We start from the raw sequence: 27,949 nt of genomic DNA, 5'->3' as shown, positions 1-27,949 counted from the left end.
CAGACAATAAAGGAAACAATAGATAATTCATTTTTCTCTAAGTTGGTTAGGTACTTAATTGCCTGAACTCTTACACACTGTACCAGCTCATAGGTTCTCAGGTTTCATTCTTACAATTCTGTGATTACACCTAAAGGACACAGAGAAAAGCTCAAATGAGAGCTTTTAAATTGTTGTTTTTTTAATTATTAAAAACCCTAGATATTAACAAATGTACCAAGTCAACGTGCTTCCCAAATGAAGAATAAATGTGAACTTGCTGTTTAGACGGTTTAGATTTTGCTTTTCGCCATCCATAGAAAAAAGCATTGAACTTCATAACTTACTTGTTGCATTTGTCTTAAATTTACAGGTCACATCTCCACTGCGAACTATTTTTCCTGTGACGCAGGCTTGTAACAGCACCTCATAGTCTGTGAAAGGTGTCAAATGGTGCAAATCTCTTTCACTTTGGTTTGTATCCAGAGTGGTGCAATTTGGTTTACCTCAGAAGGAAAAACAGAAACATTTATTAAGTCATCAAAAGTCAGGATTACCACATATTTAACTTGGCCTGTACCATTGAATCATCCTGAGCCCACTCCAAACTGAGTGACTGAAATACAAAAATATTGTCTGTGCCTAGAAGTACATACAGCTATCAGCAAATGTACTGAATGAATGTAATTACTCCAAATAAACTCAAATATTCCAAACTAATGGTTTCATAGTTAATTTGGTACATAAGATATTAATAAATGAGTCCGAGCATATCAGTGAAGATGGTCTATTTTCTTTCTGAGAAAGCACAGCCCACGGCGGATATTATGAAAGTCTTTTTTCCAATACTTTAGTGAAGCTTTTCCTGATAACCTCCAAACTTTGAACTTTGGTATGAGCTACTGTTATGGACTTCAGATACAGAATCCATTTGATCACCGATATCTCCGTCTCCACGTCCTACTCCTCTGAGCACTACAGGAATTGAGACGATGAGGGAAAGCAGTGGAGTCTGGAGGCCGCAAGAGACAGGGGACTGCGGGTGAGCTGGTTCCAAAGAACCCTTTGAGCAGAGTCAGTGCGTGAGCCACCGTGGAGGCTGGATTCAGCCGGATACCAACCCAGTTTCTGAGAAAAGGGCACACAAAGCCTGAGGTTGTATCCCTCCCTGCCCATCCCTCCCCATCCATTCTGTTCAAGGATTATCACAGGGCGGTCATAAATTTGAATAGCACTGAATAAGAAGGATCTGCACTTGTTACAAAAAATAAACAAGGACTTGTCTGACCGCAATAACCAATGCATTACCTCCTTCTAAGCCTATTATTCAAATGCTTTTAAAAACTGTACCAAATGCAAAGGAACAATAAACATTGTTCCATAAATTCCCTCCATATACTCTGGCATTGAAAAAAACTCCATAGTGGAGAGAGAATATAAAAAGTGAGTAATACAGCAAGGGAAAGTGAGAAGGAGATTCAGCAAAGAGAAAAGAAAACCAATGTGCTCACACAGAAACCAAGTAAAGAGAGCTCACAGGAGAGGGGTCCAGCGAGGCAGACTATCCGACTGCCTGCAGTTTTATCTTCCTATAATTTCCACTTTCCTTTTCTCATAGACATAACTTCTCAAAGTACCATAAGCTCAAATACATGGCAAACATTTCTTCTCCATAGCATTTGAGTCCTCTTATGCTAACTGGAAAACTACATGTGGATGGAGCTTTGCTTTAGGAATTTGATTATTATGATTCAACCAGCGAAAGGCACATGTTATCAAAATATGCAATAACACACTGAAGAGTAATGGCTTTCTGCCTCTTGAAATCTGAAAACTTCACCTACCCACTAAAGAGATGGAACTCTGTGAGATGTTCAGCTCAAAACTACTTTAAACTACAGGGCAAGGGCTGTCAAGAGGGCTATCCCAAGGGCAGAGTCTATTCTGAGATGGTCCACAGTCCCCACTGTGTTCTACAGGCATTTTAGATACCTCGCATCATCCAAGAGAGGTCTGTTCTCTTAAATAGTCCCTCCAAAGGAAGGGTGAGTCCACTGGTTGGATTCATCATAGCATGTGTTTTGGACTGCCTGTACTTCAGTAGAAGTTTCATGCTAACTAGAACTACGTTCTAAGATTCCACTGGCCGGTAAAGTGCCCTCCATGACTAAATGGGAATATGTTCATTTTTATTTACCCAATTTTGTGTGGGTGCCAGTTGGATCAAGCTATGAAAGTGATTTGTTTGTCATCCAGAACAATGAGTTCAAGCCAGTGCAGCTCACTTACATAATATGTGGAAGACAGCTGAGTATTATCGTCCAGAGATTTTCTTTCTCTAGGCTTTAGAGTGTAACGATTATAAGTAAGAAGGACAAGCAATATTGGGGATGTTTTGAGCTTCGGTCATCTCAGAGGCTGGGGAGTCCATGGTAAGTGGAGGCAATTCTTAAAATCAGGACATACAGGATGCCCATCACGGTTGCTGTGTAGAAAGCTCTGTGGCTCACTTGCTCCCTCCATATATCTAGTGTTTTCCAATTTTAGATTTATCTTTCCTGATATGGAATTAAATTTTCTACAAATTACCTGAAGTAATCCAATAGCAAAGAGAAAATCTATCAAAATAATTTTGAGGTGGTGTCCAGGTAATCTTTCCTTCAGTTGCACTTTTAGCAGAACAAATAATATTCTGAGGTGGTTTTGGTTCTGTTGAGAGAATAAGAAGATAAAATATGAAAAAAAAAACAAGACATAGAGAAACCATTTTTCATATTATTAGCATGCATTGTTAATAGTCATAATTTGATTATGAATCAAAGATGAAATTGTAAGAAAGATACCTGCTCTTGTTACATTTTCTTTAGGGATCATTTGGCTCAGAAAGTAAAGAATCTGCCTGCAATGCAGCAGGCCTGGGTTCAGTCCTTGGGTTGCGAAGATCCCCTGGAGAAGGGAATGGCAACCCACTGCAGTATTCTTGCCTGGAGAATCTCACGGATAGAGGCGCTTAGCAGTTTACAGCCCATGGGGTTGTAAAGAGTCGGACACAACTGAGCATATAACACTTCTGTATATCTTCTTTTGTAACTATATGTTTTATAATGTACTAGAGGATTGCCTTGGTTAGTAATTCATTTACTATTCAGTACCTACGTGCATGGAAGAGACCGGCTTACAGTGGCCTCATCTTTGTGCATGTTTGGTATCCACATAACGGTATCCCTAAGCCTATTCCAAACCCTAACAATAATCAAAGTGTGCTGATAGATTTACATGTTTTCTATACTGTGGGGTAGTTTGGATAGGACAGAAACTGTAAGCTTACCTTTCTGGTTTTTGTTTTTTAAAGGGTAGGTGAAGTAAGCAGTCAGGGAGTGTGAAGTGAGTGAAGAGGTATTAGACTGTAATTTTAAGTCTAATTTTCTAACTTTTCCCCTAGGCAAATGCTCATAATTCGTATGTTCTAGAAAATTATCCATTTTACCTAACTTTTCATATTGGGTACAAGATTCTTTATAATCTGTGAAATTTCTGCTGTATTTTTAATGTCCTTTTGTTAATGCATGGGGAAAGGTTGTTTTGCTAGAGGTCTATTTTATTATTCTTTTCAAAACCAAGCCTTCAAACTGATTAGTAAATTCCTGATATTTTTGCTTGTTTCTTCTTTCAATAATCTGTACTCCAGGCTTTGTTACTGTCTCCTTTCTAACATTTTTGTTTTGATTTTTTTGTTGTTGTTGTTGTTCTTTTCCAAGCACTCTCCACTGATTTCTTTTAACAGGAGCTAAGTGATAAAAGCTCCCATAAATTATCATTTGATCTTATTTAAGGTACAAATTCCCCTCAAATATGTCTTTACTTTATTCAAGTCTGAATGCCTTTGCTTCTAAAGGTAAATTTAAACCGTTTTATTTATACTAACTTTTGATACGGCGGTTTGTTTAGTTGCTAAATCGCGTCCGACTGGCGACCCCATGGACTGCAGCCCGCCAGGCACCTTTGGCCATGGGATTTCCCAGGATTTCCCCAGAACACTGGAATGGGTTGCCTTTCCCTTCTCCAGGAGATCTTCCCAACCCAGGAATCGAACCCAGGTCTCCTGCACTGCAGGCGGATTCTTCACCAACTGAGCTATGCGGGAAGTCCAGCTTTCGATATGCTTTGACATTTCTGCTCTTTCACCTACTGTTTGCTACTCGGCCTTTTCTCTCTCCCTCCCCGCCACGTTCTTCCTCTTCCTTCCCCTTCTCCTCCCCATTTTTCTTCTTCTCCTCCTCATCCTCCTCCCGCTCCTCCTCCTTTCTCCTTTTCCTCCTTTAACATGTAGAACATCTTTTATTCCATAACTTTCTTCTACTGATTATACACAATGGCATCTATTCATCTGTCCTTCACATTTTAGTGGTTGTTCATAAACTGCCTCACAATTACCATATTTTCCTAGTAAATTTCTGAAGTCAACTGGAGCCTCTTGGTTGTTTAGTCACTCAGTTGTGTTCAACTCTTTGGACGGCAGCACGCGAGGTTTCTCTGTCCTTCACTCTCTCCTGGAGCTTGCTCAAACTCATGTCCCTCGAGTCAGTGACGCCATCCAACCATCTCATCCTCTGTCATCCCCTTCTCCTCCGGCCTTCAATCTTTCCCAGCATCAGGGTCTTTTCCAATGAGTCAGCTCTTCCCATCAGGTGGCCAAAGGATTGGAGCTTCAGCTTCAGCATCAGTCCTTCCAATGAACATTCAGGGCTGGTTTCCTTTAGAACTGACTGGTTGGATCTCCTTGCTGTCCAAGGGACTCTCAAGAGTCTTCTCCAACACCACAGTTCGAAAGTATTAATTCTCTGGTGTTCTGTCTTCTTTATGGTCCAACTCTCACATCTGTACATGACTCCTGGGAAAACCATCCCTTCGACTATATGGACCTTTGTCAGCAAAGTGATGTCTCCGCTTTTTCACTGTCTCGGCTCATTATAGCTTTTCTGCCAAGGATCAAGCATCTTATGGCTGCAGTCATTATCTGAAGTGATTTTGGAGCCCAGGAAAATAAAGTGTGTCACTGTTTCCATTTTTTCCCCATCTATTTGCCATGAAGTGATGGGAACAGATACCATGATCTTAGTCTTAAGTCAGCTTTTTCATTCTCCATTTCACCTTCATTGAGAGGCTTTATTTCTACTCATCTCTCTACTTCCGCTAAATATGACTGAAGTTTTAGCACTTTTCGATTCCTTCTCCCTGCCATCCTCCAGATGCTGTTATTTTCCAGAATTTTATTTTTCAATTGCTACGAGTTATAATAATCCTGTTATTATTTATGTTGCTGGCTTCTCAGTAGTAACAACTACTATTTTGCTATCAACAGTTCGCTTTATCACTGCTTCTCATTAGCTTCTGTGCTGACCTTACTCCTGTGAGAGGCAGGATTTGAAAGTGGCCCAGAAGAGGCAGGAGACACCAAAAGGAGGAGGCTGCTACAGGAACGAGGAGATGCAATGGGGATTGTGTGAACAAGCATGTCACTTACCTCACAGTCTTGTTTCCACCTGGACCTCACAACAGCCTACAGTTTGCAAAAACTTCATGGAGGTTTGGATTCTCTGTCATTTATTTCTAAATTCTCACTTTAAAATGGACACAACGCCTTTTTGTGAAACCCCTTCTCCAAATTCATAATATCTTTTTCTATGATTTTCAAAGAATCATAAGACTACAAAAAGAAAAGAAATTTAACATACAAATGTAAGCAATATACTCACCTTCAAAATCCGTTTCAATAGTTTTATTCTGGCTAGTAAGAAGCCGTTTATTATAGAATACTTGTGAACTACAAGTATAATTAGTTCTGGGTTGAAGGTCGCTCACTTTAAATGTGTCTTTACTTTCATTTTGAAAATGGCCATCTAAAAAAATAAGTATTGCATGTGAGTATATGAATGTAATATATCACACTTAAATTTCACTTTGGTTTTATGTCTATAGCTAATATCTATTAGATTAAAAACCTATGCAAATGGTCAAAACAATAAGTAGAAGATCCAGAGATCTGCTGCAATAATGTGTGATTTCACTACACTCATTGTTAAAGAAAACACTGGTAAGTAGAACTCAACTTGAGAGTGTCTCTAATTTAACTGAGGAAATGAGGTGTTAGCTCATGGCTCTCTGTTCAGAGCTGAGACTGCATTTGAGTTAGCCTTTATCTCGCAGATATCTGAGACCATGGCTGTGTCGTCAGTCCGTCATACGTTTGCTCTTGCTTTCCTCATCCTGCTCATGTCCAAGCTGCACATCTTCCCCGAAACATGATGTCTATAACTAGTCCCGCACTCCACCCTCTGTGAGAGTGTGTATTTTCGTCTGTGTGTCTTGCCAAATACGGCCTAGCAGGTGGCTTTATGCCAAGGGAGGGAGATTTCATCCCAATAACCTCAAATGAAGAGAAATTAAAAGGTATTAGATCATTAATTATTAAAAAGAAATTCTATCTCGAGTGTCCCCCCTTCCATGAACACCAGCTCATATCCCTTGCAGCTCTGATTTTTCTTTTCCTATTTTCCTCTGTAAAAGTCTTCTGGCAGTTTTTTATGAGTGTTGTTGATGGAAGGCTGAAAAAGGAACTCATGGAATCACATGAAATTGCTTGCTTTCCCACTCATGCTAAGAGAATGTGTATCTTAACTTTTTAAACTCTTCTCTGATAATCTCTTCAGCAATGCCTCCTGCGTAACTGTTGCCAAAAAAATTCTTATAAATAAAAATGATACTGCTATTTCAAAAGTTATTCTTCCAGTGAAGTATTTGTCTCTTTTATGAGTCTGAGTGGTATAAAGAATACAAGTGTTCAATTCCAAACGTATCATGGACTGTGCAAGAGAGAGAGGGAGAGAGATTGAAAGAGAGTGGATGAAAGGAGGGAGGAAGGAACCATTAGATAATATTTAGAGAAACTTCCCACTATAGAAAGAAAAAAAAAAGAAACCTCCTCTGATCAATGTTAAATTCTTACCACACTTAAATTTGTATTCAATTTTATTTTCATCACACTTGAATGGTCCATTATAGGGAAAATCTTCATTTTGCCAACGTAAACAAAGGGAAGTATCTGCTTCTTTAGGTTCCACACAGTCTATCAGCTTAAACTGATTAGGATCTGTCAGAATAAAGATACAAAAATGGATGATTAATATTCCATAATGTGTGCTGTATGCTCAGTGACAGTTATTCAAATTATATTCATGATACAGAATCTGGCAAGAATTTAGATTACTTTTGAAAAGTTGAATAATTCTCAGGGTTTTGCATTTCTTAAGCTGTTATTCTTTTTTTTTTTTTTTAGATTTTTGTTTGGGTTCTATTTCTTAAAAGTAGCGTAAATTCTAAATGAAATGCTACCAATATATGTAATGCTAATTCATTTAAAATTTACACTACTTTAAAAAAGTAGAACCCAAGCAAAAATCTAGATGAAATTGCATCTTTTGCACATTTTTAAAGACTGGCCTCATTTTGTATTCTCACTTATATTTTCAGTTTTCCCTTTACGCTTTGATTATTTCCATTGACTGGTCACGACACAGAGCGTGTGAGATCCCCTCTGGGTGATGCATTTTTTAAAAATTGTCATTTTGTTTTTATTTGATCATTTATTTCAGTAATATTTTTTAAAAATGAGTAGGCTAAGTTTTCTTCTCCAAAAGCATCAGACGTTTAGCCTACATAAATGTTAATAAGTAAATCAATGATCTTGGATTAATAAAAGACGTAAGAGGCTTAAGAAACTTACACAGCTCCCAAGTCTCGTTTTGAAAACACATTTAGTGAAGGTTGTGTCCCTGAAGTCCTCATAGTACCTTAGCCCCTTCTCTTTCCCAGCAGTCACGGAGGCACCAAAACCAGCTGGATCCCCCTAATGTGACTATAACTCTCCTTTTTAATTTTTTTTTGCAAAAGTACTTTTTTCCCCACAAACATCAAATTTTTGACTTTGTATCCTTCCCCCAAGATATTCTAGACATGCACATGCGCGCTCAGTCGTGTCCGACTCTTTGCGACCCCATGGACAGTAGCCCGCCAGGCTCCTCCATCCATGGGATTCTCCAGGCAAGGATACTGGAGTGGGCTGCCATGCCCTCCCCCAGGGGATCTTCCTGACCCAGGGACTGAACCCATGGCTGCTGCAGCAGCGGATAGGTTCTTTCACCACTGAGCCACCTGGGGAACCTTTATTCTAGATACACTTGCAATTAATTAATACATCAATTAATATATACATATGTGTATTGATGTGTATATACGTATAATGTATGCACATATGTATATACATATAATGTATAAATATATATATATATTAAATGACTTGAATTCAGTTGAGGAGAGAAAAGAAGCTCGTGAATAATCGCTCAGAGGAGTAGATTATATCTGGTCGATAGAAACCGCGCAGTAAAAGAGGTGCAGGGAGGCGAGTAAGGGATGAAGACAGAAGGCTCCTCCCAGGTCACCACTTTCACTGGGGCAGGAGAGCGGCACGCCCCGCCCCCGCCCCCCACCCCAATCCCCACCCCCCACCCCCCGCCCCCCAATCCCACCCCACAGCCCCCGCACCCCCCTCGCCGCCAGCGTCCCCTCCCACCGCCTCCCGACAATCCACACACAAAACCGCGCTGTTGTTGTAAACACACAAATAGAAAGCACCTGGCATTTACCTGGTGGTACCTCTAAGCGATATGCCAGCGGAGGCTCACATGAAGGGTGTGATATATTGATAGCCTTAGCTCCACATGCAGGCAGGCCACGGTGCTGCTTTTCACATCCAGGAGGTTCACATTCCTTTCCCTTAACATCGAGCGTTGCGGTAAATGTGTCATTGTTCTTGTTCCAAGTGTAGTCCACAGACACACCTCTGTATTTGTCCGCTGAAAGAAAATAAGACAGCCAGGATTATCTTCGATTTTTCAGAACAAACAAACCTACATTAACTACAAATCCCTTAACATATATTTTTTAAAATATCCAAACATCAACAAAAATAGCCCCAGGAACATAAAATGGAGAAGGAACACATCAGCGCCTCCGGGTTACTCCTTCGTGATTGTCTTTAGATCGCTGCCCCATCAAAGACCCCAGCTCAGGAGTCTGTACTTGGATGATTACTGGACTCATGTGTCTTCCCAACTGGACTGTAAATTCCATAAGAGCAAAATCGATTTTGACCATCACCATAAACTCAGATCCTTGTGCAAAACCTGTCACTAGTAGGGTCTCAAAAGTGGTTGAATTTACGCAAAAAAGAGCGACATAGAGGACAAATTTCTTATTCCAGCTCTCTCATTTCCCTTGCTTTCTAAACTGCAGAACTTGATTATCTCTTTCTCCTGAACACTAATTAGAGAGCAGAGGCCTCACCATGCCTCTGCTTATGTAAAGTCAGGAACAACAGCTCCTCCTCAAGCCTTCTCGAGTGTCATCTCACACTCTCCCCTTCATTCGAACAGATGCCACTGACTCACAAAAACACCTTCTCAGTACACGCTGATGTATTCACTCATTTTTTAGTGCAACAAAAATTATGACGCACTTGTTTTAAAACACTGTCCCAAACAACAGGAATACAAATGTTCCACTGCAGGGTCTCTAACGTGGAGATGGGCACAGGAATGGGCTGGAGAAGACAGGAAAAATGCCGAAACAAGATGATGCACAAAACAACACGGGAATAAAGAAGTGGAGGACCCGGAGAGGCTCTCCAGGGCACACGACTCAGTTTGCAGTTTAAAATAGGAGCAAGACATAGAAAAAGTGACTGGGGAGCAGGGGGTGGGCAAGGATGGCATGGAATTCCAAGTGTAGGGAAAGAACCTGGGTGAGCACAGAGGCAGGAAGAAACTTGTGCTCAGAAACCTACAAGCATCCCTCTACGTCTGTCGGTCTGTTCCTATTTTGTAAATAAATTCATTTGTATCACTTCTTTTCAGATTCCAAATATAAGGGATACCATATGGTATCTCCCTTTCTCTGTCTAACTTACTTCACTCGGTAAGACAATCTCTAGCTCAATCTCTAGAGAACAAATTTATAGGGGAAAGGATCGGGGGAAGGGATAGGTAGGGAGTTTGGGATGGACAGGGACACACTGCTATATTCAAAACGGATAACCAGCGAGGGCCGACTATACAGTGCAGGGAACGCTGCTCAATGTTATATGGCAGCCTGGATGGGGGAGAGTTTGGGGGAGAATGGATACATGTATATGGACGGCTGGATCCCCTTGCTGTCCACCTGAGACTATCACAATCAGCTGGACTCTAAAACAAAATAAAAGGTTAAGAAACACAACAATGAGTATTTCCGTGTTACTTAAGTGAAAAGAGTAAAAAAGCAATAATGCAAGAGGAATCTGATCAGGAAGGATCAAATCAGTTAAGCAAACATATGAAGGCTGGTGTTTGCACTGAATGTGAAGAGCTACTGAAAGCAGGGACTCCGGCGGTGAGATTTAGAAATACGTGGAGTGCATGAGCCCAGGTTGTGAAGAAGGACTCTGCTTTCACTGAGAACAGAGGAAGAAGATGGGGGGACAGATACAAACTGTTTTCAAGCATCTGCTTTGAGGAGAACCCTAGCGAGACAGAGAGACAGGGGAGATTTTTCTTCTTGATTAGCCTTGAAGGTGCTATTCACATTCCACATTTATCACTACACAGAATCCTCCCCCAACCCCCAAGCAAGCTTGCTGTCACCCCACTTTAAACACCCAAAGTAAGGGTAAGTGGCTCCACCCAGAGTTGTTTAGCTAGTAATGATTGATCCAGGTCCTCAAATCCAGGTCTGAACATGACATCAAATTTCTCACCCTGAAGGACTCTGGCTCTTAAGAGCTGGAGATAATCATTGGTCAGAAATTAGAGCCACTGAGTTTATTTTGCTGGGGTGGGGGAGCAGGGGTCTTGGAAACTTGAAATAAAGAATAAAATCATTAAAGTGATATACGTTGCCTCTAGGTAGACAAACTTACCACATGATGGCTTAGCTGTACTAGTAGGAGCTGAAAGAAAAAAAGAGAATGCAGATGATTAAAATCAACTTTTAGGATATCTCTGACCTTAGTCATTTTGGGGAAGGGTGGTTTACAATGTTTCATCTTCATAAACTGTAGAATCTACCAAATTAGATTTAACAGAAAAGCCAGAGTTTGCAGTGCCTAGTCCCATGTTTGTATCTCAGAACCTCAAAGGTTGTAAACCAAGGAGCTAGCCCCATAAAACATTTTCATGAATTTACCTAATAAGCCCAATTGTGATAATACAATATTAAGACTTTGACACACATCTGATTATGGAATGGTGATGTGGCTGACTATTCAAGCAGCAAGAGGCATTTTTAAAGTCTTTATCCCCCTGATTAATCTCAAAAGAGGTTTATATATTTATAACCCTAGAGAGTTCAGTTTGCATCTCTGCAAAGAATGTCTCCCTGGTGGCTCAGAGGGTAAAGCGTCTGCCGGCAATGCAGGAGACCCAGGTTCGATCCCTGGGTCAGGAAGATCCCCGGGAGAAGGAAATGGGGAAATGTGGCTTGTGGAAGATACGAGGTCCCTGCTAGTCTGGTCTTGGAGATGGAGAAACTGAGGTGGGAACAGCGCCCCAGCAGGCTGTGATTGGCTGACCCATCGCAGACTCCACCAACTCCTGAGCGTTCACTCCCGCATGGAGGCCTCCTCATCTCTGTCTCCATACCCCCAGCCCCAGAATGCTGAGGCTCCCCTGCCATTGACTTCTTGATACGGAGCCTCCCACTGAGAGAACTGTTCTGTTTCATACCAAGACCGAAATCCACTCTTAAAAGTCCTGGTATAGCTAGCTGGTCATCTCTATGCATTTTCCTCAAGTTCACACCCGAGGGGAATGCTACGACCGGGATGCACTAGGTTATCACAGTGGCACCGGCCCAGATCTCAGCGGCTCTGGCACTGCAGACACGGATCAGTGCTTTGGACCAACTGCCCCTCCACGGTACCAGGACTAGGACACTCAAGTGAACATCCTGAAGAAGGAGCCTGGGGTAGATGGGGCCAACGCAGTGCCTGCAGGGAGCCTGTCCCAAGGGCATGGTGGTGGGGTGACTGCAGGACTGGGGCCAGGTCGTCACCTGTGGTCGAGGGAGCAGTTGCAGAACTGACGCTGGATGCGGGGGTCAGTGCAGGGGTCGTGGTCTGCTCATCTGCAAGGAAGTGAACAGAGGCTCATAGTTAATGAGCTTGTCCCATTGAAGGGCGAGGGGAAGACGCCTCCGCAAAGATCATTTCTTAGAGGAATCTTTGCTAGAGGCTTCCTCCTCATTTGAATGGACGCTGGCTTGTTGCTAAAATAAGAAAGTGAGCCAAAGATTTATCTACGCGTGGCCCTTTAAGATGACTAAGAGTTCATACCATTGGAACCAGATACTGTATATGCTGAGAAGAAACCCTTCTTTGGTGTAATTCTGACGTGTGCAGTCTCCCTCCAATTGCTTCTCATTCTGTTATAACTCTCCTTATTCTAATTGTTACACTAACGAGGATCCCGGTAACCTTTCTGTATTACTCATCTCATACCAGGCTTTTTACATATCCCACCCTCACATCAATCCTATGAAATGAGTATTATTACACCCTTTTTACAAGAAGTGAAAAACAGACAGAGAAAGTAGGAGCAACTTTCCTGAAGTCAACCAGAAAGTTGAAGAGGCTGGATTTGATCTCAGGGCTATGGGACTGAGAGCTTGTTACCTTTCTTCTTTGCCATGAACTTTTATAAAATAAATAACAAAATAAAACATGCCCAGAGGAAGCTTACTGGTAAGGTTTTGTTGCCTAATTTAGTACCAATGTGTGAAAATTTGTAAAACAGGAAACCCACTGAGCCCTGTTGGGTGTGAAATAAAACAGCTGCCTAAAGGTCTCAAGTTTCCATTTCATGATCCAGCATCTAACATGCCTAAGGCATCACAGTCAAACCTGAGGTGTTATCCTGGGTGGTCGGGTTGGAGGTGAGTGGAGGTGAGGCTTTATCTTGGGTGGTCGAGTTGGAGGTGAGTGGAGGTGAGGCGTTATCCTGGGTGGTCGGGTTGGAGGTGAGTGGAGGTGAGGCAGCAGTGCTGCTGAGTGCAGGGCTGCGGGAGGTGGCTGGTGGGGCAGCCGGGTCTGCAGACAAGGTGGCCGTGGTCCCTTCTCCTGGGGCACCTGCAATCACAAAGGCCATCAGCATTCCCGCCGGGCAAGTGCAGGGCCACGCGGCCCGTGGAGGCATCGCCTACTGATCAAGCTAAGGCCGGGCAGCAAACACTCAAGCACTTCTGCAGCATCACAACGTACCCGTCTGCAAACCCGGATGAAAACCAGCGCGGCACGCGGGAGAGATGACTTGAAGGGCGTCTCAACTCACATTGTAAAAGCACAGGGGGTTGGGTGGGGGGAGCTAGCCTGATGGCTCAGGGGTAACGAATCCTCCTTCCACTGCAGGGGACACTGGGTTCCATCCCTGCTCTACGAACACCCCACACGCCAAGGAGCAACCAAGCCCGCGCACCGCAGCTGCGGAGCCTGCACTCTAGCGCCCAGAGTTGCAACTACGGAAGCCCCCGCGCGCTAGAGCTTTTGCTCTGCAACAAGAAAAGCTACCACAAGGAGAAGTCCCCATCTAGAAAGGAGCCCTGGGCTTCCACAGCTGGACAAAGCCCGCGTGCAGCAGCAAAGACTCAGCAGCAGGAGTAAACGAGGCATCTGGGACCTGGAGAGACAGTCTAGGTCTGCCCTCCCACCCAGGGAGGCCTCGCTTCCTGGCGGGGGTAGGGAGTATGGGTGACGCTGAAAATGCACAGAGTGGGTGCTGCTGGCGGGGCAGAGGCCGCAGAGGTGGAAGTGAGCTCTGAAGGTGGAAGGCTGCCGTGAGGTCCCCACGGAGGACCTGCCCCCCAGCCCTGCCCGGAGCCTCGGGGCGGAGGAAGCCCGCGGTGCGGGTGCTCCCTCCTGATTTTCTGAAAACAGAGCTGCGGGGGGTCTCGCCTGCACCTTTGCGGAACTGGGTACTTTTTTCTTCCAGCTGAGGGTCACGATGTTCCCTTCAGGATGGCGGCTGCCCTTGCCAGGGGAAAGTGGACTGGTTTCGAGCCCAAGAACGTCATGCTACAGTCAGCAGCCCACTGGGTTTCCAATCACAGACGAGCTCACGGGTGTAGCTCGTGGATGTGGAATCAAGGATGGCCGCCGACGAAAGCCCACCGCGAACTTCCTTAAGACCCCTCGTTGTCAAGGTTCAGAGCACCCACCGCGTGTCACACATGCCCCACCCCCAGACACACTTACTCACACGCACACACACTTCACCCAGAATCACAGCACAGGGGAGCAACGAGTATTCACTCAGTGCTAACTAGACGCTTCGTTGTCCTGGCAGAAACGAAATACGGGCTAGCTCCTGGGTGAACTTGTGTGGCGGCTTCGCTGCACTGACGACTGGGGTCACTGGCTCAAAGGTACGAGGTTGGCTGCGCTTCTGCAGTTAGATGCTGGGTGTGTCAGTGTGTGACACGCACGTGCACGTCCTGCGATGGCTCTGACGTGAGCGCGCAGGCTCCCTCCCATCACGCACATCCATGCCTGCCAGAACTGAATGCGCGTCTTTCCCAGATTCTGGGTCTGAGTTCTCAGCTCAGGCTCCAGAAGCCCCTTAACCCCCAAATGTAACTAAAGCTGCTCCAGAATGGAGAACGTAAACACCCGTTCTTCAGTTCCAGATCCTCCGAAGCAGCTTCCCACAGAAACAGGAGAAGAGCGGAAACTTGGTTGGTTTGTTTGTTTTAAGCCTTCAAAAAACCGGCAGGCACACGACTGGCCCTCCTGAAATCGAGCTTGACTTGAGGCTTCCTGCTCACCTTTTTCTCCTCCTCCACTCACCAGCTCATTCTCTCTGTCCCTCCCGAGGGTCCCTAGTCCTCAGGGCGTCCTGAGAGCCCTCACTCTTCCCGATCCAGACATCCATGACCTTCCCTCTTCAAGGGAACCTGCTCTTCCTGGAGGAGTGATCTCAGAGACGGAATAGGAGTGGCAAGCACAATTTTAACGAGGTTAATTGATCCTAATAGATTTTTCACTAGTGGACGTAGCCACCAGGACAGAAGTCCCTGATGGGACAAAGCAGACAAGTCTGTGTGACAATCACCCCTGCCCTCATTCGTGGATGGGAAGCGTCTCGGAAAAAGTCCTTCCAGCTACAGTTCTTGAATCTATGGATTTGCTAAATCTCCAGATCTTTTTAGGGCTTGCCAGGTGGCTCCATGCGGTCACAAAGAGTCAAACACAGCTTAGCAACTGAACAACAATAGGTGGCTCAGTGGTGGAGAATCCTCCCAAGGCAGGAGACACAAGATACACAGGTTCAATCCCTGGGTCAGGAAGATCCCCTGGAGAAGGAAATGGCAACCATTCCAGTATTCTTGCCTGGAAAAGTTTTCACAGCAGCTGGAGTCAGTGAAATGGGGTGGCTATTTAAAGCTCGTGGATTGCCTGTCATAATTTTTATCCCAAAGGAATGGTTTTAATATTTCAAAATAATAATTTGATTATTGCCAAGATTATTTTTCAGAAAAGAAAATGTGTTTTGTTTGAAAGCATATGAAGATTTCCATGCTAATTTCACCATCAGTGTTACTGTGCCAGAGCAAGTTAGTATTTGTAAAGAATTCATCCTTATGTCCAATCCATTTCCTTTTAAACCTTTTTTTATCGAGCTTTGCTTCATACATAAATCTCTGGCTTTAATGGCTTTGGGGGGAAGTTGTGGAAATAAAAAGTAGTAATGTTGTGTGTGTGAGATAAAGCAGGGAATCTCTGAAACAGAGAACTTTGTGCACTGTGCTGTTACTCAGTCATTAAAAAAGTTTAGCATGAACTAGACATCAGCTCCCTCATCCTCACATTCCTTTTGTTAAAGGGAATTTGAATGCTTGCCATGTTTAGGTAGGTCCCAGCCACCATGCCTGCCCTGTGGTTGCAGGGGAAAGTGGGATAAAGATTAAATATAAATTACTGCAATTGATATAACTGCTTACCACAACCAATAAACTTCACTGGGATGGTACTCAAAACCCTATGTGTGCCGTGGAACACGGGTCTGTGACTGCACTACCCAAGCTAAGATTGATGATCTAATTGAACAAGTAAATTTCTTCTTCTCTTTAATCAGAGCAGGCCTATTGAACAGTTTGCCTCAGAAAATGGCACCCAGCACATTATTAAGGCAAAAAGCAGGAACAGTCCTCAGGATGGTCAGTTTATGTGGCAGATACACTTGCAAACCTGACATTAAACAGAGAACCAGCAGCTCACTGGTGTCCCCGGATTCTAGGAACCTCAGAGATTTTTCCCGGCAGAAACACCTCCCATGCACTCTGCCACTTTGCTACCAACATGGCCCTGCTATCTTAAATTCTACTGTTGGGACTCATGACCCTAATTAAATAATGAAAAAAAAAAAAAAAGAATCCCTGAAGAAATCCAAGAACAAAGCTGTATTATTACCCTTCAGCGTGATTAAAAAAAAAAAAATCAAAGGTCTGTCTCCAGTGATTTTCTGATATTGAGAACCTGGGATTGAACCAAGAAAAGCTCTGCTTTGGGGTAAAAGCCAGGAAGGGTAAGACTGACAACCTGAAAGGGGACATTCTGACTCTTGGAGGGCTACAGAAAGTCTAGGTGAGCAGGATCCAGGAAAATGAGGTGGTACGTGAGCCAGAGGACACTCAGAACCCACTCCCCACATCCATGCACACACTCATACTACCTAGGGGGCTTCCCTCTCTCCCCTTCTCCCCAACAACAGGCTTCGTGACTTGAGTCTGCCAACATTCCACTAAAACCTAGAGGTTCTACACTTTACACACTTCAGCGAAATCACATACACAGACACCGAACACAGAATTTAAAGGCAAACTGTTCTGATAACTTTAAAATTAAAAAGAGAGCGAGAGAGACGAGTTTTCCTAATCCTGTGTCAGTTAATCTCTGCCAACCTGGCACAGCAGTGCTATCACTTTTCCAAGAGGTCAGGGGTGCTGTTGTGGTGAGACTGTGTGGACTCGCAGAAGGTGAGGTCTCTGAGGAGTCTTTTCCTCGTTCAGAGGTGTCTGCGGGTGAGAATGCAGTGGTGGGAGCAGGTAAGGGGCCACCTGGAGTCGGAGCAGAGGACTCTTCTGTTGTGTTCCATCATGTTCACAGGAGATGCAGGAAGGAGAAAACAGACACGTGAGTCATACCCCAAATCACACCATCTGAGCCTGCCAACTCTCCCACCCATTACTGTGTGTACATCAACACACACGCATATACGTAAATATATACACACACCATACTGCCAGGAGCCGTGGTATATATGTGTATATGGGGTGTGTGTATGTGATACACATGTGCACACGCATATATACAAATAAAGATGCGTGCAGAGGTATAGACAGAAGATGTAGACATGTGTAACGCAAGCTACAAAATGGGGGCTAAAGGTGAAAATAGGGAAATGGAATCAAAAGCAGTAATCCTCTCCCCGCCTCTTACTTCACTGGTGGATTCTGTCCGAAGCACTCAGGTTCAGAAGGATGAAACACAGAACGTGAAGATGATTAAAAGAAACTACAGAAGACTCATCAAGGAAAAGGATTAAGAAAAATAAAGTTGAAGAGGTTCATTAGGAGGGCTAGGGTGCCAGGAGATAAAAAATGAAAGACAAATGTGCTAAATGCACACGCTGATTTTTTTTAATTAATCAGATCCAAACAAACCACAGTGCCACGTGGCAGCCTGGATGGGAGGAATCTGGGGGGGAATGGATACACGTGTATATATATGGCTGAGTCCCTTTCCTGTCTACCTGAAAACTATCACAGTATTTTTAACCAGTTATATGCCAATACAAAACAAGAAGTTTTTTAAAAAATTAATAAAATGGAAAAAAGAAATTCAAACAAAGAGTGAGTAAAAGACTGGAAAACAAAGTTCACAAATATACAAATGACCTAAGTCTCCAAAAAAATATTTTTTCATGATAACAAATGAAACATCAGTCTGAGATGCTGAGGTAACATTTCCCCCAGTTTCAGTTCACTTCAGAAAAAAACAAAAAATGTGGCGAGGGGGCGGTGGAGTAGAACGGTGCACCGCCGAGATGAGTGCGCAGTGGAAGGGGCTGCAGGCAGGGCGAGCAGGAGCCATGTGCCTGAGGCCGCAGCACGTGGGCACTCTTCCTCGGTGAGCAGGCTTCCTCATCTCAGAGGAAGGGGGAAGTACACCCGCTGTTTAAAACAAACAAATAAATAAATAAAACACGGTGATCTCTGACTAATGGGATTATAGAGATCCATTTTTTTCTGAATTTTCTGTTTAACCTGTGTTTACTTCTATGACTAGCAAATGTCATGTTATGCAAGATCTAATTCATGAAAAGTCGAGTTCTATCACACAAGTATTTTGATTCATTCAGTTCAACAGAACGAAGAACAGAAATGGAAGATCCGAGCAAAGGATTAAGAAAACAGAAACAGCAAACGACGGGAGGAATTCGCAGCCTCAGTCATCAATGTCGAAGGTGACGTGAAATCCATTTTTCACCAAATAGCTATGAAATCTGCCTGAGTCACATGGAATTGCCCCGAGGCCAGAGCGCCCGAAAGATCACAGAACTAGTCTGTAACTACAGAGACAGTGCAGTTGCTCCATGTGGTCTTTGCCAAAGACAGGCCCCAAATCCCTAAAATGTCATAACCTAGGACAGAGGAGCCTGGTAGGCTGCAGTCCATGGGGTCGCTAGGAGTCGGACACGACTGGGTGACTTTACTTTCACTTTTCACTTTCATGCATTGGAGAAGGAAATGGCAACCCACTCCAGTGTTCTTGCCTGGAGAATCCCGGGGACGCGGGAGCCAGGTGGGCTGCCGTCTATGGGGTCGCCCAGAGTCGGACACGACAGAAGCGACTTAGCAGCAGCAGCAGCAGCAGCAGGACGTCACAAATAAGGAGTTTAATTAACAAACTTTCATCCACAATGACACGCCAACACATCCAGCTGAGTAATAAGCAAGTGGCACCTTCCTGTCTGTGACAGGAGGGGCGTGGGGCCGGGAGAGACTGGAGGAGGGCGGGGGCGGGGAGAAGAAAGAAGCGGGGGAGGAGCTGAAGATTCTGCCCAGTAACGTTAATCCACAGCCAGCACTACGGACTTGACCAGGGTCTTGTTTTTAGGCTAAACTAACATTTGTCTCGGCACGGTTCCAGTGAGCCCTTCTGCTTTCAGGAAAAGAGACTGGTTCCCACCGATCGTATTCTCGTACTTGGGAGAGAATATTCTGGCTTGCATCCGGGGCCACTATTTTCACTTACCCGGTTTCACCGTTTGGAGGCTTGTTGTGATGGGTCCGTGCAGAGAGCGTGGAAACTCTCGCAATAAGGTGAGGGTCACCTACTGTTTAAAATGTTCCCTCTCCTTTCCACCCGTTCCCACGCCCTCCGGCAAAAGTAACCAGTTTCTGTGGTCGAGACGAACTTACTCTTCTGTAAAAGGTGGGTATGTCAGCAGGTGGGAATGAACTGATTGATCACAATCTGCTATGCTTCAATGACTTTCATATATTTATAAGACCTCTCTGCCATGGGCTAAAGTTTCTTTAGGGAGCGGACACATATATACCTGTGGCCCATTCATGTTGATGGATGGCAAAAATCATCACAATATCGTAAAGAGATTATCCTCCAAATTAAAATTCTTTTTTTAAAAATAACAAACAATTCTGAGGAGATTTCAAATGTGCCTCATTAGAGCTGTGCTCTATAATTGTTAAACCAGGGTTATCTTAGGGACATTACCTATCTTCTTAATGATTAATGTTATAGGGTACCTATAACATATTTTCAATAACAATAACATTTAACCAGTGTAATTTATTTTTAATCGGATGTAACCTAATTTTTCTCTCTCCTTTGACATGTGAAATATATGAACTAATTGTCAGCATCTTCATTGCTTAAATTTAATTTACCTCAGGATTAGGATGCTTGTTAAAACAGTTTGGGTGTGACAATACAACTTGGAAATGATTATTTAAAATATCTCAATACTGTCAAAACTTTTCTGTTGTAGGAATTTATACAGATATATATGAAATTATGTTTAAAATTCTAATTTATCATAGTTTCCTAACTATGAAGCTCTGCAATCTGACCAAAATAAATTGATTTCTTTATAGTGATAAAATTTAAAAAGAGATTGAAAACTTGCCATATGGTTTACTGTCAGGTGTAAGAAAAGCTATAATTTATACACAATAATTCATCTACAAATAATAATATGTTCAGGTAGTTATTAAACTTTATAACTTTCAAGTAGGAATATTAAGAACAAGAGAATGTCAAGAGCCATTCATGATTATAAGGCTTGTCTGTATAAAACAATTTCACTAGAATATCACAGAAAATTTTATCAACATTAAATATACAAAGTTAGCAACAAAAAGTAAAATAAGTAAAATGTAAATACCTTGAGTGGAAGGACCGGTAAAGTTTCCTGAAAAAAGGAAAAGAAACATCTCTTAGAAATTTTCAAATTTCACACATACATATGTAAATATATATATATATATACATATATAGCATCTCTTGGCACCCCACTCCAGTACTCTTGCCTGGAAACTCCCATGGATGGAGGAGCCTGGTGGGCTGCAGTCCATGGGGTGGCTAAGAGTCGGACACGACTGAGCGACTTCACTTTCACTTTTCACTTTCATGCACTGGAGAGGGAAACGACAACCCACTCCAGTGTTCTTGCCTGGAGAATCCCAGGGACGGGGGAGCCTGGTGGGCTGCCGTCTCTGGGGTCGCACAGAGTCGGACACGACAGAAGCGACTTAGCAACAGCAGCATGTTGATTCACATTCACACAGTCACAATTTTCAGCACCTTTTTCTCGGTGAAACCATAGCTATTCTCTTAACATCGTGTTTATAAAGCCAAAGTATGTAAAAAGTACCCTATTAATATTAGTTTTTGAATTCTTGGGTAAAATAAAAATAATAAGCTAAAGAAGAACTGTTGGAATTAATTTCAAGTCTGCAAAAAAAATCTTAAAGGACTTCTGGAAAGTTCTTCGCAAACGAATCCCTTTATTGAGATGATAAGTATTGATTGCTGACTATGTTCTGTACATTATGCCACATTCTAGGGTTAAATATGATCAAGATAAAGAAATTCTCTACCCTCAATGAACTTAGTCCAATGTGAGATATACACAAAAAAGAAAAGAAAGAAAAAAGAAAGAGAAAAGCCATCCAGTGTGATGACAGACGAGAGGAAATACGACATAGAAAAGAATATGCTGCTGCCAAGTCGCTTCAGTCGTGTCCGACTCTGTGGGACCCCATAGATGGCAGCCCACCAGGCTCCCCCGTCCCTGGGATTCTCCAGGCAAGAACACTGGAGTGCGGTGCCATTTCCTTCTCCAATGCACGAAAGTGAAAAGTGAAAGTGAAGTCGCCCAGTCGTGTCCGACTCTTAGCGATCCCGTGGACTGCAGCCCACCAGGCTCCTCCGTCCCTGGGATTTTCCAGGCAGGAGCACTGGAGTGGGGCTCCATGGCCTTCTCCGAGAGAAGAATATGAGGATCACCTAACGCAGACTCCCAGTGTTGGTGGCTGGCGGGTGGAGGAGGTGTTGGAGAGCGTTTCTCGGTACATTTAGCCAGTGAGCTCAGGGATTACGGTCAGCTACTGTACTGGCGTGATGAGAGCTGGATTCCAGCCCATCGCAAGGCGTGGATCCATCCGCCCTCTCAGTAAACAAGTATTGAATAAAAAGATACTGTCGGTTCTCCCCCAAAAGACAGGCAGCTGACCTTGTGAGAGGGTAGCATAATGCGTGGGCTGGTATTTAAACTACTTCCTGCCTAGAGATTTTATTTTCTGAGGACAAACAGATCTGAAAAAAAAAAAAAAAAAAACCCTCTCCCCTCAAAAACACCATCAGAGGTGTACCAGCGAGGAGGGTCCTTATATTCTTGTATTAGGAGATCAAACCAGTCCACCCTAAAGGAAATCAGTCCTGAATATTCCTTGGAAGGACGGATGCTGAAGCTCCAGTACTTTGGCCACCTGATTGGAAGAACTGACTCATTGGAAAAGACCTTGACTCTGGGAAAGATTGAAGGCAGGAGGAGAAGGGGCTGACAGAGGATGAGATGGTGAGATGGCATCACCAACTCGATGGACATGAGTTTAAAGAAGCTCCAAGAGGTGGTGATGGACAGGGAAGCCTGGTATGCTGCAGTCCATGGGGTTGCAAAGAGTCGGACATGACTGAGCGACTAAAATGAACTGATTTTATAGATAGATAGATACACACATATATACTATACATTATTTATGTAATATGAGCTTCCCTGGTGACTCAGATGGTAAAGAATCTGCCTGCAATGCAGGAGACCCAGGTTCGATCCCTGGGTTGGGAAGATCCCTGGAGGAGGAAATGGCAACACACTCCAGTGTTCTTCTTGGCCTGCAGAATCCCATGGACAGAGGAGCCTGGCAGGCTATAGTCCGTGGAGTCTCAAAGAGTCTAACACAACTGAAAACTAACACTTTTCCACTTTCATATATATAATGTTCATTATACATAAATATTTAAGAAAATATTCAGGCACTACAGCAATGTGACTGGAAAAGACACTTTCATTTCCATAAGCCATATCCACTAGACTACAATTAAAATATTTCAATTAGTTTTTAGAATTTAGCTATAATTTGCAAGGCGGGAACACATATAAAGACAGTCTACATGAAGTAGACTGGTCAAAAATCTAAGTCATATGGAAAGGACATGTGTGTATGTGAAGTGTGTTAGTCGCTCAGTTGTGTCTGACTATTCGCGACCCCATGGACTGGAATCCCCCAGGCTCCTCTGTCCATAGGATACTGCAGGCAAGAGCACCGGAGTGGGTTGCCATGCCCTCCTCCAGGGGATCTTCTGGACCCAGGGATCAAACCCAGGTCTCCTGCATTGCAGGTGGATTCTTTACCACGGAGCCTCCAGGAAGCGCCTCTAAGGACACATCCACGCTCAGAAGTCCTCTGATGACTGTTTCACAACAGAACACAACAGATACTTGTGTGGAGGTTATCTCCCCACGTGAGATAAAGAGCGGATAGAAATTGCCTGGCGGTCCAGTGGTCAGCACTCCCCGCTTTCACTGCTGAGGGCTCAATCCCTGGCCGGGGGGAACTAAGATCCCGTACGCCCAGAGACGAAGCCAGACACAAACAAACAAACAAAAACTACAACAAACAAAACCATGATAAAGTAGCGGAAGGTTGAAACTGTGTCAATATTGAGAGGAGACTAAACTACCAAATGTCTGTACAGTTTGTTGACGCCCCTTCCTAACTGGCAATTCTTCCAAAACTACATAAGCAGTGACTTCAAGTGTCTGTTGCATTTCGTGCATCAGAACGTTAGCAAAATCACAGGCCAAAGGGACTCTGCTGAATCCTTTTCACTAAACAAGAAGACCTGATGAGAAGGGTTGTGTGAGATATTTAACTATGTCACCATTCAGCCATCTGGTCAATGCGTTTGGTCACTGAGGGATCTGATCGGCCAACGAAGGTGGCACGGTTACCTGTGTTGTGTGATATAGGCAGGCAGCTCTCTTTATACCCAAGTTCGTGTATGATTAGGAAGCAACCACCTACTGTTAGTGGAATCAAACAGACCTGGAAAAGCAAATAAGATATCTGCCTAAAGCACTTAATAACTTATGTATGACAGGTACCTATTTAATACTGTATATATGTGCCCAGTCATTCAGTTGTGTCCAACTCTTTGTGGCCTCATGGACTGTAGCCCGCCAGGCTCCACTGTCCCTGGGACTCTCCAGGCAATAATCCTGGAGAGAGTTGCCATTTCCTCCCCCAGGGGATCTTCCCGACCCAGGGGTCGACCCTGCATCTCCGGCACTGGCAGAAGAAGGCTTCACCATTGAGCTCCCTAGAAAGCTATTTAATATTAGGAGGCTGTGCTAAGACAAATAGCATTACAATAGGTGTCAAACTTACATGAGCAATACGGAAACGATCTGGAAAACAGGCGGAGAAAAATGTGTGAAATAGCAGTAGGAATTATGAAGGTACGTGCTCAGGATGTGGCAGTCAAGAGAAGGCATCAAGATGTTTCCTTTTTTCACATTGAATGGTCTCTTGGGTTCCTCACACACACATCATATCCAATAAATATAATAAAATAGAGCACCATTAGATATCAAGTGTTTCTGTATGTTATAATCTGACTTTTTCTCTTCTGGGGAATAACATTTCTTACCCTTTAAAAATATATATTTATATATGGTTAAGAACTAGTTTTCACCGATTAGACAAAGGACTATTTAGAAGTGTTCCAGTAGGTGGCACAAGAGCACCAAAAATCTGCAAATCCTGTCCTAGCATTCCCATCCCGCCGCTGTGAATCACCCACGGAACTGACGAGGTACATTAAACAGATGAAAATGGAGATAACAGGCCACTTGATCTTCAAAGCCGTGTTATTCTAACACATGTCTTGTTACTGAATTTACCTTTCCCAATATGTTTCTTTTACAACTCAAAATGTTTAACTGATTGCAAATCAAAGTTACCTTGAAGTCACACCCCTAAGTCCCCCACCAGAGATTTCAGCAAAAACTAGGAATCAATTGAGTGAAAATGACATTTCAAAAGACATACTTGAGCTTTAAATACCAACTGTGCCTATAACCACCACTGCCCCAACCCCCTACGCCCTCAAAAGGGATGGAACGCCATTTCCAAAGGGATCCAAATCTGTCTCGTTTGGCAAATCTAAGAAAGGTACAAGGACAGAGCAGTGAGCAGAAGAAATGAAATAAATGCTGATTTTCAGGATCCAGCCTCCAACGAGTGGTTGCATGTTTTGAAGGGTAAAAATGCACATCTGACCTCTGTAAACATAAAAGCAAAATATAAAAATGGAAAAGGCAAATCAAGAACCCCCCCCCAAAAAAAAATACAGGTCAAGTAAAACAGATATGTATGGTTTTCCTTGGTTACTAAGGCATGATAATAATAAAACAGAATAATAAATATAAAAGGATTCTACCTTAACTTATTCTTTAAGTGTATGAGCAACAAACAGCAAATCCAACAAATATATCCAGTTACTACGCATCTATGGCATGAGTCTAGACACAAAGCATTGGCTAGACTTCGGAAAATTGTAGGAAGTAGTCTCTCCTTCCCTCCTTCAGTGAATATAATAATTAGAGCAACAGTTTGCCAAAAAGCTGTGTACTGGACACTCTGCAAGCCTCTTTACATGTTTTTGCCCTTAAGCATCCCAGCAAGTCAGTGAGTCAGCAATTATTTTTCCTATTTTACAGGGAATGAAACTGACACTGAAAGGAGATTAGTAAATTATTCAGTTGCACCCTGAGCAAGTGGCAGACATGAAGAAGACTGTCTGATACTAGTTCTCCTATTTTTTATGCAGAATTTGTATTAAAACATAGCTTACATTTTTAAAGTGTCTAAAGTCCCATGAATAAAACAGTTCCTGCTTACCACCAGAAAATCATTTTAGATATTTCAACTGGTAAAGGAACATAGGATTTTAATATCTGTTGACATGGAGCTCTTTTGACAGATAAGGAAACTAAGGCTCAGTGAGTTTTAATGCCTTTCTGATTTCATGCCACGTAGAAAGACTCGGAGATTTATTGGTGATTCAGTGGTAAAGAATCCACCTGCCAATGTAGGAGACATGGGTTCAATCCCTGGGTCAGGAAGACCCCATGGAGAAGGAAATGGCAACCCACTCCAGTATTCTTACCTGGGAAATCCCTTAGACAGAGGAGTCTGGCGGACTACAGTCCACAGAGTCACGAAAGAATAAGACACGACTTAGCAACTGAACAACATGATTTATAAGCTCCATCAGTTAGCACAGATTTTCACATCCCTTTTGGGAAGCCTCATTCTTAGATGCAATGGGCTTCCCAGAAGCATGGACTGACTGAAATTTTTAGGAAGGACGGAGACCAGAATAAGCAGAAGAAAGACCCGGGAGAGACAAGAGCGTGCAAGGAGCAGACAGACCGCTGGAAACTGTAATTCTTCTCAGAAATGAGACAGTATTGTATCCACGAGCAGAAGGAGGAGCACTAAAAAGCAACATTTCAAGAACAAGAAAGGAGGTCAAGAGATACTGGCCAAGACTTTCAGGAAAAACAAACAGCAGGACAACAGGAAATACCTGTTAAAGACGGTCAAGAAGCTCCGTGTTTGTGTTTTCTTCTCGACAGCTGGAGGATGCTAACTAACAGGTGGAGGGCCGTGGCCTGGTCTTACTACAGACCTCCCAGTCCCATCTCATCAGAAACCCCAGAGAGGAGGTGGCACTGTCCTCTTTTAACAGAGGAGGTCTCAATAAATAAACACATGCAAGGCTAAAGAACTCCTAGCAGGAGTTTGGTTTTAAATGTAGATGTGGTTCTAAACGGAGAAGGCAATGGCACCCCACTCCAGTACTCTTGCCTAGAAAATCCCATGGATGGAGGAGCCTGGTGGGCTGCAGTCCATAGGGTGGCTAAGAGTCCAACACGACCGAGCGACTTCACTTTCACTTTTCACTTTCATGCATTGGAGAAGGAAATGGCAACCCACTCCTGTGTTCTTGCCTGGAGAATCCCAGGGACAGGGGAGCCTGGTGGGCTGCCATCTATGGGGTCGCAGAGTCGGACACAACTGAAGCAACTTAGCAGCAGCAGCAGCATGATTCTAAAATGTCCCAGGCTTTTTCAACTACACACTGCCATAAGGGAAACATATTTAATGCTCAATCCAGTAGTTACTCTAAAGAGACCCACGATGAGTAAAATGCCATGTGTGAACCATCAAAGCGGGATTCAGAGTAAGTCATACATTGAAATTTTTTTTTTAAAAGCTGAATGATGGCTGTAAAAGAGGTAGCTTCTTACTTAGAAATAAACAAAAAAAAGTGACGGGGGCGCATGGAAGGCAAGGAAGGGTGTGAACAGAACTGTGGTGAGCTAACAGAACTAAAGCCAAGCTGAGGGACATCCCTGGTGGTCCAGCGGTTACGACCTCACCTTCCAGGGCTTGCGGGCTCCATCCCCGGTCAGGGAGTTACATGCCTGTCACATGCCTCACAGTCAACCAAAACATAAAACAGAAGCCATATTATAAAATTCATTAAAGGCTTTAAAAATGGTCCACATAAAAAAATCCAATCTTTAAAATAAAAATAAATAAATAGAACCAAGCTGACACCTTATCCTTCAGTGTGTGTGTGTACTCAGTACTGCCTGACTCTCTGTGACCCTGTGGACTGTAGCCCACCAGGCCCCTCTGTTTGTGGGATTTCCCAGGCAAGAAGAGTAGAGTGGGTTGCCATTTCCTTCTCCAGGGGATCTTCCTGATCCAGAGATCGAGCCCATGTCTCCTGCTTTGAAGGCAGATTCTTTACCACTGAACCACCAGGGAATCCCTTATTCTTCAGTATTTGTACACAAAGCTTCAAGGAAGGGAAAATAAAACATTCCTGAAAATGGTTTACTCTTATTATGTGCATGCTTTAAAACTAAACAAGCAAAAAAGTCTGTGATCAAACCTACATCTCCTAAAAGAGGTGGGATATGGGAGAGAGAGGGTGGTGGGTGGGCTTCCTGGGGCCAGGGGTTGACAGCTGGCTGCAGGGCTGGGCACTGATCCAGGTCTGGGTCAAGGTCCATGACTTAGCACCCACAGACTTTTTTTTAAAAGGAACCAAGAGTGAAATCTAAATTATAGTGGGTTGGCCAAGAGGTTATGGAAAACCCCAAATGAACTTTTTGGCCAGCCCAATACTATCTTCTAGTGAACTAAACACTAGACAGTAATA

General features: G+C 43.5%; 1 protein-coding gene across 6 annotated transcripts in view; it reads right to left on the bottom strand.

Moving 5' to 3' along the window:
- The window catches only part of PTPRC (protein tyrosine phosphatase receptor type C), a 129,104-nt gene that overhangs the window by 51,891 nt on the left and 49,264 nt on the right, over positions 1-27,949 (bottom strand). For 2 of the 6 annotated variants that reach the window (XM_069544329.1, XM_069544328.1), the window contains 10 exons: positions 20,532-20,558; positions 17,023-17,202; positions 12,971-13,195; positions 12,124-12,195; positions 10,991-11,020; positions 8,682-8,891; positions 6,986-7,129; positions 5,736-5,879; positions 2,569-2,688; positions 327-485 (listed from right to left, as the gene is read on the bottom strand). In XM_069544329.1, the coding sequence (XP_069400430.1) occupies positions 327-485; positions 2,569-2,688; positions 5,736-5,879; positions 6,986-7,129; positions 8,682-8,891; positions 10,991-11,020; positions 12,124-12,195; positions 12,971-13,195; positions 17,023-17,202; positions 20,532-20,558 (1,311 nt within the window). The remainder of the gene's footprint in view (positions 1-326; positions 486-2,568; positions 2,689-5,735; positions 5,880-6,985; positions 7,130-8,681; positions 8,892-10,990; positions 11,021-12,123; positions 12,196-12,970; positions 13,196-17,022; positions 17,203-20,531; positions 20,559-27,949) is intronic. The other 4 variants (XM_069544330.1, XM_069544331.1, XM_069544332.1 and 1 more) reach the window with 3 other exon arrangements.

Source organism: Ovis canadensis, chromosome 12 (assembly GCF_042477335.2).
Source record: "Ovis canadensis isolate MfBH-ARS-UI-01 breed Bighorn chromosome 12, ARS-UI_OviCan_v2, whole genome shotgun sequence".
NCBI lineage: Eukaryota > Metazoa > Chordata > Mammalia > Artiodactyla > Bovidae > Ovis > Ovis canadensis.
Note: the sequence above shows the minus strand (reverse complement) of the source record. Positions and strands in the feature narration are given on the sequence as shown.